This window comes from Apostichopus japonicus, chromosome 8 (assembly GCF_037975245.1).
Source record: "Apostichopus japonicus isolate 1M-3 chromosome 8, ASM3797524v1, whole genome shotgun sequence".
Lineage (NCBI taxonomy): Eukaryota > Metazoa > Echinodermata > Holothuroidea > Aspidochirotida > Stichopodidae > Apostichopus > Apostichopus japonicus.
Window position 1 is genome coordinate 6872200 of NC_092568.1, and position 15452 is coordinate 6887651.

Below are 15452 nucleotides of genomic sequence, written 5' to 3' on the forward strand. Positions count from 1 at the left end.
TTCAAGAAATTTACCTCGTTGGTAACCAAGTTTGGTTCGAATGTGGCCGTTGGCGTGTATGTCGCGATCGATGGGTTAACGAAAACCGGGTTTACGTATTCTAACGTGTGTTAACATTAATCGTATGTGCGCTTTTGTCAACACCAAAAAAGCTTGCAGAGATAAACATTACCTGTTGGACAGAGTAACAGTAACTTTCCGGATAATATGGTAAAACGTTTATCCGTATATTCAGTAATAGAAAAGCGTTCTGATAGATTTTCGTTCAACCAGCTAAAGTTTTCCTTTCTTACCCGTAAATAAGGGCAAACCTTGCACTCGATGTTGGTTTTAGAATAATCGAATTGTGATCTAAACTAAGAAAAATCCTCTCCCTCTGTAAACAATAATCCAAATCAAGACAAACGTTAACGATTTTTTTTTACAGTGTAGGAATATATATAGGTTATTAATTTGTGTACATTTCAGTAGTATATTATTTTTGTCCAACTTAAATCTCAGAAAATACCACGAATGACTGTTTAATGAGCTCACGTGTTCGGGCACCCACGGACGTTGTTTTCACAAGATCTTTGGCCTCAAGTATGAGACAAACCAGTCTTTGTGCTTCAGTCTGGTAACACAGTGATAAATGAAGATCACCAAGTTCCGAATGCTGCAAAAGAAGTTTGGAGAGAATCATACACATGTAACGCTACTCATGGAGCCAGCCCTTGGGAAGGCACAGGGATCTATCATCGTTATAGTTTGTATCACATAATTACTTAATGAAACGTTCATACTTCAATAAGAGTATGCATCCACAATTTCTGATCGCAGTTTTATCAAGAAACTAAACAAAGTTAGGAAGCAAGAAAGGGAAATAAATTAAATTCCAGATTGGTTCTTCATACATTTTCCAGTCTGCATGCCTTCCTATATATTGCAAGAACAACAAAACTCCGTTATAAACAAATGTACTTAATACTCAACTATAATGATAATTTGAGCTTAATCATGTAATTTTTGCATGTTTCCTATTCCACTGTCACCGCAAATGAAATCCCTGCAAATATGACCGCGATGTTTTAGGACAAAATGAAGCAACCAATTTCTAGGCCCTGGTATATTTCTCTATAACGTTTGCTATACAAAATGAAAGTTTTCACAAAAAGTTTCTGTCATTCCTTTCTTTCGTAAACACTTTTGCTAAAATGTGGACGCATTCTCATGATGTCAGCCGATAATTTGGAAGCTGTACAATGCCATTTCAGTTTCTCGGAAATGATAATGTTCTGTCAACCGTAGTCGCTACTTTGACGGTAATTTTGGTATTATTTCGAATTTGAATGGAATAAATGGAGGGTCAAGCTGAGAAGGTTTAAACTGCAAGTTGGTAACGCCTGTAGGTTTGGTTGATAGCAGCAATTCACACATGCTTCGGTAAAATAGTAACAACCAAAAGGATTGAGAGATCCTATAGTTTATACCGCGTTGCTGAACATACATATAAACTTCCCTAAATAGCAGCAACAACACTGCGCTGAGCGGATCCTTCCCCCATACCGTGTTGTGATACCTATTGGCACATGCTTCGGTAAAATAGTAAACAGCCACAAGGATTGAGAGCTCCGAGTTTATACCGTGTTGTTGAACATACATATAAACTTCCCTAAATAGCAGCTAAGTCGACTGAGCGGATCCGAGTAAAATCCGACGAGTGGTCGCCACACCTAACTTCCCCACAAGATCATAAAAACTAAATGGAAGTGTCGTAATGTCAGCTCTCTCTAAATTGTGAAGATCAAAAGTCCTAGGATTTTCTTTCTTGTACATGGCATTTTTCGGCTCAAGGGCATTCTTTAAGGAATTAATTCAGTTAGACAATTAGATTAAATTATGTAGCTGTTTGATCATGTCAAATGCAATAATATGCAACTCATTATACGGTCACCTGAAAAGTTGGTTTTATGAGAGGTATGTCCAAGTCCTTTGAACTGCCAAACTCCATGTCTTGAAGGAGAGCTGTACCTGAGCCAAGATGGATTGACCTTTGACCTACAGCAGGCCGAAGAATAAAGCGGAACCGAAGTGCCAATTGACCAATAGCGGAGAAGGAAAGGTCGTTCAGTAAGAATGTCTCCTCCCAACGAGGTTCCTACAATTTTAATCAGAAATGTAAAGATATAAACTCCATTGCAACGTGTTGAAGGACACAAAATAAGCGTAACGTTAGGCTAGGTTAGTCTTTCCACAGACATACAGTCACTGCAGTCTTATTTGTAACGGAATATACCCCGTCACAGAAATACGTATGGCTGCATTAAATGTTATTTCATTTCATGAATGTAACAGTAACATTTCGCACGTCAAATTATCAATTTAAAATAACCCAACAATACAAACTTTCACATTATTTAACTACTTTCACTTTTTGTTGGTGTCAGTCAGTGACGACCAAATGTTTTTGTTTGCGAACAGAATCTAAACACAATAATGAAAAAGAAATAACGAAAAATAAGGCTGTGCTAGCCTTAAAAGTAAATGAAATTCAGGTTCTGAAATAAATACTGAAAATCTTTATTCAATTGTTTGTTTCGAAACACTCTCAGGCATTTCACTCAAGGCGGCTGGTTATTGAAGATTTTTAGATGAAGTTTATTCGATTTTCAATATTTCGTCAAGGAAATATATTTGATATTACTATCAATCACAAGTAAACATCAAGTTCGTTGAATTTTGCTGCAATATTTGAAGTCAAACCTGGGAGAAATAAATTAAAACCTGTTGATGGAATTTTAGTATCAAATAGTATTGTATAGTGATTACTACAGAAAACTAACACAACGGTATATTAAATGAAGACCCTTTCAACGCATTTACTGGTTGGATGTTGCTAGAATTATCATTAAAATGGCCTTTGGTTTGGAAACTTCACTTGAAACCTTTTGAACATGTTGAACCCGCAGGTGTGTTATGAAACACAAGTATATCCTGCGTTACACTTGTATTTCACAACTGCACAACTCATTTCACGTGACGATGAATATACTCGATGAAGGTTTATGCCGCTTGCGACAACTACTGATGGAGATGGCCTCGAACTGTCCTATCGAAGAAACGAAGTAGCAAGGAAATTCGCGTATAACATTTCTGAGATATTTAATTATAGGACAATTTCACTATCGGTAAGAACACTGGATGTTGACAAGAGGAATAATAATCGCGTAACCACAACCCACGTAAGGTTAGTACTGTCCTCTAAATGGACGTTACTAGTCTTGATATTATACCTCGGGCGCGGTGATCGCATTTTTTAATCAACTAATTTTCTCCAGCGTTCCTTCAATTTCTCCAAGTTTGTGTTGTGTTTTAGTTATTAATATTGTAACTTGCACCAATTCTTCACGTTAAGATCTCAGGAGGGGAAACTGGAAATTATATCACTTTCTTCTTAGTTTCGTCACTGTCATCCATTTGCAAATGTACGAGAGTTCTTGTTATATAGTGACTCGTAATGTAATGCCTTACCTCTGAAACTGCCGAGTCCTTAGTCTTGAATCTACGTCGCTGACCAGGCATGATACAGCCAGCCACATAAAGAGCTGGAGAAATGCCACCGTCTGTTTTTGTGCGTATATCCACTTGGTCTATTTCAGATATCTGAGGAAAAACTAGCCATGGTCACTTCGAATGTTCACATTATAACACATAAACAATCATGAATCACTGTTACATTTTGTTATGTCGCCCTGTTTAATTTTCTAAAATAAGAACTTTTCTCTGTTTGTTGTGGCTGGGATCAGGGGTTTCCTGTGGACCTGTTCGGACATAAAAACCGGTATTCTGATCCAGTCAGGTGCATCGTGAGGTGCAGTTTACGTTATATGAACATCATGAGAAATGGCCTTTGCTTTTATATCCGTATTTGGAGAGGAAAAACAAATGACCCCAATCCCCCATCAATCAACGGTGGGTCACATAGAACTTATAACGGTTGCTACCACATGCAATAACAGTGATGTGACTACTAGAGGTAATTGCCTTTCCATCTTTTCCAGGAACATGAAGACTCTATGGGAATGGAAAACTTATATAAGTAGAAGTTTAAAGAAGTGTTTAAAAACTACCGCCCTGTATCAAATTTACCTTTTATATCCAAACTTTTAGAAAAAGTTGTTGCAATACGCCTTCAACATCACTTAAATGCCAATGCTTTGCATGATAATCTCCAATCTGCATATCGCCAGTACCATTCAACTGAGTCAGCTTTACTAAGAGCACATAACGATATTGCTGCAGCTCTTGACAAGAGGTCCCAAACAATGATGGTCATGTTGGACCTATCGGCAGCCTTCGATCTTATTGATCATGAGACATGAGATCTTATTTAATCGTCTCCAACATACTTTTGGAATTGCGTCAAACTCATTAAAATGGTTTAAATCATATTTTAGGGACAGAATGCAATGTATACAAATTGATAATGTTATATCTGATGAGAAACAGCTAAGATTTGGGGTGCCACAAGGATCTGTACTTGGTCCTTTGATATATTGTATGTTTACCCGTCCAGTTGGAGAAATAATTCAGCGCCATAACATCAACCATCACTGTTATGCTGATGATACGCAATTGTATTTGAATTTTGGTGCCCTTGAGTCCTGGAATGATGTATCTTTAACGGTCCAAGCATGCCTTTCAGATATAGTCAGGTGGATGCGGGTTAATTGTTTGAAACTTAACCAGGACAAAACTGAGTTCATTGTATTTTCACCAAAATTTCAGGGTAATGCTATTCAAGACTTGTATATAAATATGGGACCTAACACCATATGTTCAGTTCCTAAAGTAAAGAATTTAGGTGTATATCTTGATCACAATCTTACCATGGATAATCAAGTTGACTCTATCTGTAAGTCCTGTTATTGGCAGATCCGGAATATTGGCAAAATTAGAAGGTATATCTCAGATGATGCATGTAAGACTTTAATCCATGCCCTTGTGACATCAAAACTGGACTACTGCAATGCCCTGCTATATGGCCTGCCTCACAAGCTAACCGATCGCCTTCAGCGAGTTCAGAATTGCGCTGCACGGCTTGTAAGTCGCACTCGTAGACATGAGCATATAACACCTATATTACGTGACTTACATTGGTTGCCGATTCATTGCAGGTTCAATTATAAGATTCTGTTATATACATATAAGTCACTTAATGGTTTAGCCCCTATCTACCTCTCTGAATTAATACATAAATACAAGCCTACTCGATCTCTATACGCTCAGAATCCAAGTCCTTACTTACCAAACCTGTCATTAAAACTTCTACATACGGAAACAGGCGTTTCGATTACTCATCTGCGACATTATGGAACAGTTTATCGGAGGAAGCTAAGTGTGCCAAAAATATAGATGAATTTAAAAAACTAGTCAAAACCTTTCTATTTAGATCTGCATTCCATTAACTGTGCTTTCTATACTATATATTGTCACATTATTACAACGCATTTTCCATTTTGCGTTTTTGCGTTTATAGCGCTTTTAAATTTAAAAATTTTTCACATTTATATATATTTTAAATTTTAAGAATTTGTCTGTATCATTTTCGCTTTTACATTTGCAGTTTTTATACAATTTATTGTCAGATGGTATTTAACAAATTTTCTACCCTTTTTATACCTTACATTATCGATTTATATATTTGTATATCATGATTGTTTGTATTTTACTGCATGTAAAGCGCCTTAGAGCAATTTCTGATTGGATAAGGCGCTATAGAAATTTTGTATAATAATAAATAAATAAATAAATATAAGTTATAGAAGATCAGCTGCTACAATAGAGAATTCACATACTTAATATAAAAGGTCTCATTATCGTCTTCATTAAAAGACTTCAAACTAAGAAGGACATATACTTATGAATCCAATGGCCAGTAACCTTTACTTTATTCTCGTCAATCAAAGTAAAAAAGCACAAGAAATATCCTTACGAGACGGCCTTCCGTCACCTGAAGTTTCTTTTCAGATTAACCCTTCGTCAATTGACAACGCTTTCTGTGACGGGTCTCTTGCAAGTGATTTAATTATCAACGATCACATTATCAAAAATAATTGTTTTCTTTTGCGCCATTTTTCTCATTTCTCATCAAACAAGGTATCGCTTACGCCAGAGGGTAGCAATTAAAATGATAATATGTTGAAACGAGGAAACAAAGATATTTTGTTGCTATAGCAACGTTGCGTCATTGCCAGGCACTTTATAACAATTTCTTGAGGCTTCAAGAGGGACTGTTTGAAAAAAAAGGCTACGGTGATCAAGTTGTGTGGAGCATTTTTTTACATACTGTCATTTTGTAGGTCCTGCAAGCATAAACGTTAAACCATTATATGTCTTGATATTCAGTAAAAATTAAAAAGCTTAAGAAACCGACGGCAATCCCCTTTAGATAGGTAAACTAGAATTTGTGTAATAGCAAAATATCCAAAGAAACTGTCACACACGCGTCCGTGAACATAGTGGTGATATGCAATTCCGCACAGTAAAACGTAACGTCTTTGCGCGATTCATTAACACAAATACGTTCTCGGTGAACATTTGTTACATAACTATAACGTTTGCCTAAGATAAGTTCAAAGATATGCTTAATCAATCTGTGGATAACGAAAAGCAACACCAGATATTACAGAAACCAAGTACCCGACTCTCATAAAGAGAAGAAGATGAAAAATTTATACGTGATATGGTGACATATTTCAGGCTTTAATTTCCCGATATGTTTATAATTAGGTCTATACGCAAAGTTTTGGTGACAACGCAAAATTGTGGTAATTAACACTTATTTGTGCGGGATTGAAAGGGGATGATGTACACCCCTACATACCCCCCCCCCCTAGATCCGTGTCTGGGTTATGATAACGGTTATTAAATCAGGTCACCATGTCGTTAGGATAAATCATAAGTTTATTAAGCAATCAATGCTCACGTTAAAGTGTAGTACGTTAGACGTAGCATGTTATAATAAAGGAGCAATTATTGACATGTCCCTAAAATATTAAATAGGTTAGAAGGTCAGATGCCGAAACTGGAGATAGGTTGTTTTATTTTCAGCCTGGATTTGAAGCTAGTTTACCAGTTTCACTAATCAGCCATCGGAAAATATCACAAACCCAACCCGCCAATCAGAATAAAAAGATGACGAAGAAGAGAGTTCCTAGTTTAATTTGCAAGTTGATATAAAAAGTCACAAAAGTATCAATATTTATTGTTCAACTGTAACAATCTACCCCTGAAAGGGTTGTATATTGATAAACATGAACAAACAAAAGTAATGTCATGACAATTATAAATAAACGAGCTGGGGTGATCGACGACGGATAAACGAATCAGTCAGTGTCAGCATAATAGACTTTGCTCTGGTGTTTTAAGGCTTAAGTGTATGTACTTAAAAACCTGAGCCCTCGAACACAAAATAAGATTAAAATTAAAATAGAATTAATTGTGAAATTTAAAGCCTTTTGTTCCCGGAAACACACATCTTACTTTCCTCTTCTGAATTTTATTTCATCATTAATCATTTCTCCTGAAATACAAAGTTAAAATAAACCATTTTCATCAAAGAAAAACAATGAGCCATGTGACAGGTATACATGCTTCATGACTGCGACATGTATTATATACTACCAGTTGCGATGTACCTCCCCCCCCCCCCCACTCTAACGTGATATGGTGTAGCATGGTGTAGCATTCCTTTACATGTCGCATACATGCTACATGACTGCGACATGTTAATATACTACCGGTTGCGATGTACCTTCGGCGCTAATAGATAATAAAATAATATAAGGAACCACGTGGTTTATATAGACACAAATGCATAGAGGTGTTAAAGAGTCGTCATTCAGTAGTATTCCATTGATATAGTACTCGGATATTAAAGTACTCGTTTAGTCGTTGATGTTCGCTCAAGAATCACGATTACTCGCCTGACTTTACAACTGGGATTCGCGGCATTTTAGATCCTCTTGGCATTCCATAGTATTCCACAGATACACCATTTAATGGTACAATATGAGCCCTACCTAATCCAAGGCCAAAATAATTGAGTTAATGATAAGGTCACCCATTTGATTGTGTTATCCTATCAAGGGCGTAGGAACCGGGGGGGCTGGGGGGGGCGCCAACCCCCCCAGTGAAAAATGTGGAGGGGCGGAAGTATCATTCCGCCCCCCCGCTTCGCAAGTCCGAAAACCCCTTTTTCATTTCCAAATGAGAAAAAAATCTCATTTGGAGCACCAAATTGCATCTAAGGCCAGGTGAAAAATACAAAATTAAGTTTACAAAATGGAGTGGGTGTTGAAGTGTGCTATATTGCACCAAATTGCATCTGAGGCCACCTGGAAATGCAAAAAATTTCAAAGGGGAGGGGTACACCCCTTAGACCCCTCCCCCAGGCCGACCATCAGTCTTCAGCCCCCCACTCAAAAGTACCTTCCTACGCCACTGTATCCTATGGTACCTCACCCCTCCAACTATTGCACAATAATCCACCAAACCACTATTATAGTTCATGCTAAAGAACCAATCGGAAAAAAAAGCATTGATTAATTTGCTTTATCCGCCCTGTGGCTATTTTCTAATTTAGTGAATGAGCAACATTATTTTCTCTAATTTTCTATATAATTATAAAGCATAGTAGTCATGTCAACAACGTGCAAGAAACCATCGCTTGGGCTATTGTTTTGGAAAGCAAAACACTGTAATGCGTAATCAAACTACTACCCAGGATACTATATCAACACCATAGTTAGTCAATTTTACTTATTAAAAATTTTTAATGATAACTTGACATATATATATAATACATATTAGTAATTCTCATGTGTCTTCGTGATATAACACCCGATGTTTTGGTTGTTGTCTCTGAAAGTTGGTGTGTTACTTCCTTATCTGCAGAGGACACTAATGGACTCACGTGAACCCTGCTACAAGTCCAGGTCACCCTAAGACCGAGATAAGTCCGAGTAAAACTAGCCTGATTCCGAGTTCATGTCCGAGTACGGACAGGAGCACTACATCCCTCATATGTATGGTGGAAAAAGTTATTGATAAAGAAAACAAATCTCTTTGATATATTTTGATATACACGAAATTGTCCATCCATTGCAAAAGGTTTTGATTGTATAACATATCTATTTATACTTACTCGGTTGATTGTAACTACTAATTCTTCCTCAGTATGTCTGTGAGCAATGTGCACGTGTAGGAGACCTATAGCCTCTGTGAAGAAAGAAACCAATAGATTGCAACGTCGACAAATATCTGCTATCGATTAAGAGTGTAGTCAGTATTTAATCAAATGAAACAAATAATGATCGGTTCAATATGTTAATGACATTTAATTGATAAATGTAACGATAAAGAAAGAGAAACCGAAATAAGTAGTCAAATTTATAAGGGGAGAAAGGAAAGAAACAGCCTTCTTAGAGATCTGGTTCCATATCAGTGATGGTCTGTTTTATCTGCCGGGAGAAAATATCTGTGGGATCAGAATCAACAACAGTGTAAATATCGCTGTTGGAGAGATGACGCATGGCTTCCTTGATGTTATCCTGTCGATCCTGGATGACAACTGCAGAACCTTTGTCGGCTGGCGTAATGATAATGTCACTGCGAGACATCAGTGAGGAGAGTGCTGTACGTTCATCTCTTGGAAGGTTGTCGTGTGTTCTGCGGAGAGTTTGACTGGTTAGTCTCAGAGCTGACGACCTGTGTGTAGGCTTCTAAAACAGGGACTCTGTTCTTAGGAGGCATCCAAGAACTATATTTGCAGAAGAGTTCCCGTTTAGTTGGAGGATCATCTAGGAAAAACTCACGAAGGCGAATTCTGCGAAAGAAATGAGTAAGATCTTGGCTCAGTTCCGCTTGGTCAAATGATGGATTTCTTTTCTTTCGCAGAATTCGTCAAAACCACCCTCAAGAAGCGATTCTATGGGCGCACACATGTCCACAGTCAACATCATGAAGACTGAGACCCCAGTTGGAGAACACTTTAACCTTCCCAACCATAACATTAATGACATGTCCCTATACAGGGGATTGAATCCTTAGGTAGCCGCCCTGACCTAGTACGAATCAGCAGAAGAGTGTGGATGCAACGCCTTCGCACCATTCAACCTCATGGGCTCCACTTTCAGGAAGGACATTACTAACTTTTCTTCTGTCCCCCCCCCCATCTCCTCTTGTCCCCCTCACTCCTCCTCTCATAGCTCTCTTCCACCCCTTTTTTCTCCTCACTTTTCTGTCTTTGTCCTTCTCTAGTTTTTTCCCTACCCCCTATCCCCTTCCCTTAATCCTCTCTTTGTCCCTCTACTGTTTATCTCCTTCCTCTCCTCTTCCCCTGATGGTTGCTTTCTTCTCTCCATCCCTTGTCTACTAATCCCCTTACATCTATCTCCTTGTGTTCACCATGCTCATTAACCTGTCTGTATTCTGTGCGTGTTTTTGTCCCTTCTGTTTCTGTTACTTGTCATTTAGCCTCTGAAGAAGACCCTGCCATGATCGAAACGTCAGGCCAACTTACTTTTAGACATTCTATTACACAGGCTCTCTAGTGCATAAGCAGTTTGCTAACAGTTTATTTTATTTTGGTATACGTATCATAATATGCCCGTTCCCTGGTGGGGTGCATGTTCCTGGTTTCTGAACTTGAGGTTCACGGAATCACTGTGACCAACTTAAGCATGTCTCTAACAAGACAATTCTCCTACCAGCCACAGACATGTCAACATCAATTACCTTTGACCACTAACATTAGCATGCCTCTTAATAGACATGTCCCTTACGAGCCACAGTCATGTCAACGCCGAATAAATTTGTGCAACTTAAGCATCACTTTTGAAAGACAATCCTTTAACCTGCACAAGCATATCAACACTGATAACGTTGTGCATACCTCTTAAAAGACTCTTTTACCAGGCCGAAGCATGTCAACACCGATTACTTTTTGGCGACTTAAGCATAGGTCTACCTCTACATCAGCTTACCAGCTACGAGCATGTCGTCGGACGAGACTGATCGACTCACGTGACTTCCTCCAACAAAAGTATGCGTGGCGTCCTGAAAATCTGGTTTGGGCCTCATTGGTACACTCATCGCTTTCTGTAAGAAAAGGAACTGCAAATTTCATAGTCCTATCAAAATAAACTGATTGGTGTGCGAAAGCTCCTATATTTTGATGTATAACAGCAAAACCTCACAAATGAGGATTGAAGTTGTCACTATCGAGGAATGAAGGGACGTTGATGGATGAAAAACTAATGAATTGTGTACCACTACGAACAAGACCTTGAATTTCGAGCTATCAAACTGATATGTGATACCATTAGGAAGCATGATCTGTGATATCATCATGTCAAGTGATTTGTGATTCATTTAGTAAATCATCTTGAGATAATTGGGTCAAAATTATCTGTCAATTATCAGGTAAATCATCTTTGAGATCATTGGGTCACGTGATCTGTGACGTCCTAACTGTAAACTATCAGTGACGTCAACGAAATGATCTGTGAAAATATTTTTTCAAGTAATGCATTTTTGGAATGCTTGCTGAGCATTCAGTCCTCTGTTATACCACACGTGTTATGAAAGGATCTCCTTTGTTTTTCATTATGAAAGGAAGCAAACAGGTTTTCAAGTCATATTCCATGATGACATCACCAACTTTAATTTTAGATATTTACGAAAGCAAGATCACTTCACGTATTGAAAGCCACAACCACTTCATTGTTGATAGGGCAGACCATTCCATTTTTTAATAGCCCCTACAACTTCATTTATTGGTAGCCACAACCACTTCATTTATTAGAAGCAGTTGCCTTAGCCTACACAAACATTTTACTTTTATATCTTTTGTTTCTTCTTCTCTAAATGACATTTTGCAGTTAATGCCAAGCGGGACAATTTTGTCCCGCGTGAGCCTCAGTTCTCCTGTCGCTACTTTTTTTGGAATATAACTTCTGATTGTAGGTCACGGTCCAATTTTCTACAATTAAAGTTTCTTTATAGACATACTCTACCCACAATAAAAAAAATCGAAGAATCGGGAACCAAAACTAAGGCTATTAAGGCATAGTTAGTCGCTCCGTTGTGTATTTTTAGACTGATCAAAGCCGATGTAATGGAAATTTAACTTTAAAGGATTGGGTCAATTGTCATACATGTTTATGTTATATGAAAGAGGACAATTAAAGAAACACAATGGTAAAAAACTGTTCAAATATCTTTTTCGGTTAAGAGATATTCAAGTGTAAAGTTTTATCAGATTGTGTAGAAACTGCTGAAATCTGACTAGCTGTGATGTCACATCCTCACATTCCTGAAAATTCTTTGTTTTTTTCTCTAAATATTTTGTGAGATTTCATGACTTTCAACCAAAAGATATGTCAGGAGGTCTCATATTTGTCAAAGGAAGTATTTGAGATTAAACATCTGAAGAATTTTTGATTATATTATTTTCAAATGTGTTAAAAAATGTAAATAATTTTTAAAGAAATATATTCACAAATGTTAAGGAAGTGAGGATGTGACGTCACACCCTCACAGTAAGTCTTTCTACACCAGTCGTTTTCAAAGAAATTTTGATATCTTCAAAGTGTCATATCTCCTTAACAGAACATGCTATCATGGTAGTTTCTTCACTGTTCTTTTTGTCTTTTTTGTGCTCTTTCATACAAAATAGACATGTCAAACACCTGAACCAATCCTTTTGTGAGTATTTTTCGTTCTTCCCGTGTCTGATGTGAGGCCTGACAAACATTCGATTGTTTTATATCATCTTTGTGCTGTTTGAGGACGTACCTTGTATTTTCTGGAGACAAACTTTCCAATTTCCAAATTAAAAGGTGAAAATCTGCCGCTGAATTTTTTCTTATGCGAGGACGAATCTAAAAGTAATAAATCAAATGTCAAAATCGATTTTTTGAGCATAGCGATTGCATTTTAATGTTACAAAATTAATAATTACATGTAAAGCATTTCCATGGTAATTTCCAGTACGTTATATGAAACAACATTAAGTCAAGGTGTTTTACATATTTGTAGAGATATAAAAGTATAAATACATAGAATATTAACTAAAATTCATGCTGACAGTTATTAATATTAATGTATAGTCACTGTGACATCATAGAGCGACTATTACAGCTGTTTAATGTTACACGATAATACTTTGCCCTACGGTTAATGTTTGATTGGCTTACTTCATAAAGCACCGGTACGCCACAATACCTACGGTTAATGTTTGATTGGCTTACTTCATTAAGCACCGGTATGCAGTGGCGGCGGAACCGGGGGGGCTTGGGGGGGCTCAGCCCCCCCAATAAAAAAGTTGAGGGGGCAAATGCATGATAAGCCCCCCCAATATTTACCAAGGCTCCGAAACGTGCATCTGCCCATTTTTCAATGCATTCTTGTCGATCTGTCCGATGCACACGTAAACTATATAGGTGTAATAATTTTAGTAAATGCTGGGGGACCCTCGGCCCGTCCCCTGGCTATAGACCACATTGTCACCCCAACCGCGTCTTCACGCCCCGTGAAAAGTGGAAGCAGTGAGTGTGAGTACCGGTACACTACGAGTACACGCAAGGCGTGGAACATGGCTCTTTGTTTAAACGCAATCAATTATTAAACGAACAAACTCACAATATTAGCATTCAAGGGCGGCGGAACCGGGGGGGCACAGGGGGCACGTGCCCCCCACTTTTCCTCAGGTTAAAAATGTGCCCTTTTTCTACATAAAAATTGAGGTGTCTCAAGTTAGCAAGAGGCCAGGGAACCAGAATGAACACTCGAGAAGGGCCGTTTCCGGCCATCTGAGGGGTTTGTAAAACCAAAAATTTTCTTGTACGCTCCGCGCCAACCGATGGTGGCGCTCCGCTCAGATAGTCGTGCATATAACTTTGCAAATCCTGGCTACGCCTGTGGGTCAAACTCAAAGCTATTTCGAATGAAAAAAATTGTTAAGATATTAACAAGAAATAAACTCTAATTCAGAAGATTCCTACATTAGCAACAAGAATGATGTCACCTCATTTTGTCTCAAAAGAAAACTTGTTCCTTGTTTCCCAATTTGCACATTGGATATTGCAGTGCTAGTATGCATTTTTCCTTGGGGGGGGGGGGCGTTGATGGAGTGATGTGTATACGCAAATAAGATAATACAATAAGAGTTATAAAGGGTACTAAATATAAGGCTGCATCAGTCCGATCGAATTTCTGTAAAGTGCCCTTTGATGTCGGTGCCCCCCCAGATTAAAAGTGCTTCCGCCGCCCTTGTTAGCATTTCACCTGTACTGTATAGGGTACTAAATCGCGACAGTGCGTGGTTCATAGAAATTTGTTGGCAACTGCACATAGATTTGGACTTACCCATTTGTTGACATTAAGAAATGCTTTCTGTTTTTTTTTATGACATTTATTTAATTATTGCATTTAATTGCAAGTAGTAATTTACTACACTCAAAAACGTCTTTGCGAGTACACTACGAGTAATAGCTACTCTCTTAAAACACCATCGAATATACAAATTACAATGTTTTTACAGATTTTTACGTGCAATCTGAGACCAGGGGCGTAGCGAGCGGGGGGTGTGGGGGGTGTCACACCCCCCCCCAATAATTTGGTCGCTGTCGGCAAATTTTGGGTCTGTCGGCAAAAGGAGAAAAGGTGAAGAGAGCGGAAGGGGAAGAAAGAAGGAAAGCTGAATAGAGAAAAGGAGAACGGGAGCTTCTTCCGTGCCAAATTTGACTTAAAATATGCACCAGATTGCATCTAAGGACGTTTCAAAACTAAAAATTTTCCAAAAGGGGAGGGGGACACACCCTCCCCTTAGACCCCTCCCCCATTTCAGTAACCACTTCCAGATCCGTCGGCAAATCAAATTGGACTTAAAATATACACCCACCAGATTGCATCTAAGGACGTTTCAAAACTAAAAAATTCCCAAAGGAGAGGGGAACCCCTCCCCTTAGACACCTCCCCCATTTCAGTCACCACTTCCAGATCCGTCGGCAAATCAAATTCTCCACAACCCCCCAACAAAATCCCCTTCGCTACGCCCCTGCTTGAGACCCATATTTTAGGGCTAGGTATTCGCAGCATAAAACACTCGGGAAGTGCCGTTTCCGGACACCTGGGGGTTTGAAAAACCCTTGTGCGATCCGCCCCAACCGATGGTGGCGCTCCGCTTAGATAGTCTCCACACATTAGCCCCCCCAATAATTTTCCCGTTCCGCCGCGCCTGCCGGTATGCCATAATACTTCATTAAGCACCGGTATGCCACAATACCTTACAGTCTGTGGCTGGTTTATTGTAATATTTAACATCTTCATTCGACACTGAACATACACTCTCTATATGAACGGCTGACAATGATAACTCTTGAATGGCGTCAACTTTGCCATTTGAG

The 15452-nt window shown here is 38.5% G+C and overlaps 1 protein-coding gene across 1 annotated transcript in view; it reads right to left on the reverse strand.

The window, feature by feature from the left end:
- Positions 1 to 15452, reverse strand: part of LOC139970653 (synaptotagmin-5-like) — a 57059-nt gene that overhangs the window by 18694 nt on the left and 22913 nt on the right. Inside the window, exons 4-9 of the mRNA XM_071976528.1 lie at positions 12841 to 12926; positions 11028 to 11142; positions 9188 to 9261; positions 3511 to 3642; positions 1934 to 2137; positions 535 to 655 (exon numbers count right to left, since the gene is read on the reverse strand). Coding sequence (XP_071832629.1) covers positions 535 to 655; positions 1934 to 2137; positions 3511 to 3642; positions 9188 to 9261; positions 11028 to 11142; positions 12841 to 12926 — 732 coding nt within the window. The remainder of the gene's footprint in view (positions 1 to 534; positions 656 to 1933; positions 2138 to 3510; positions 3643 to 9187; positions 9262 to 11027; positions 11143 to 12840; positions 12927 to 15452) is intronic.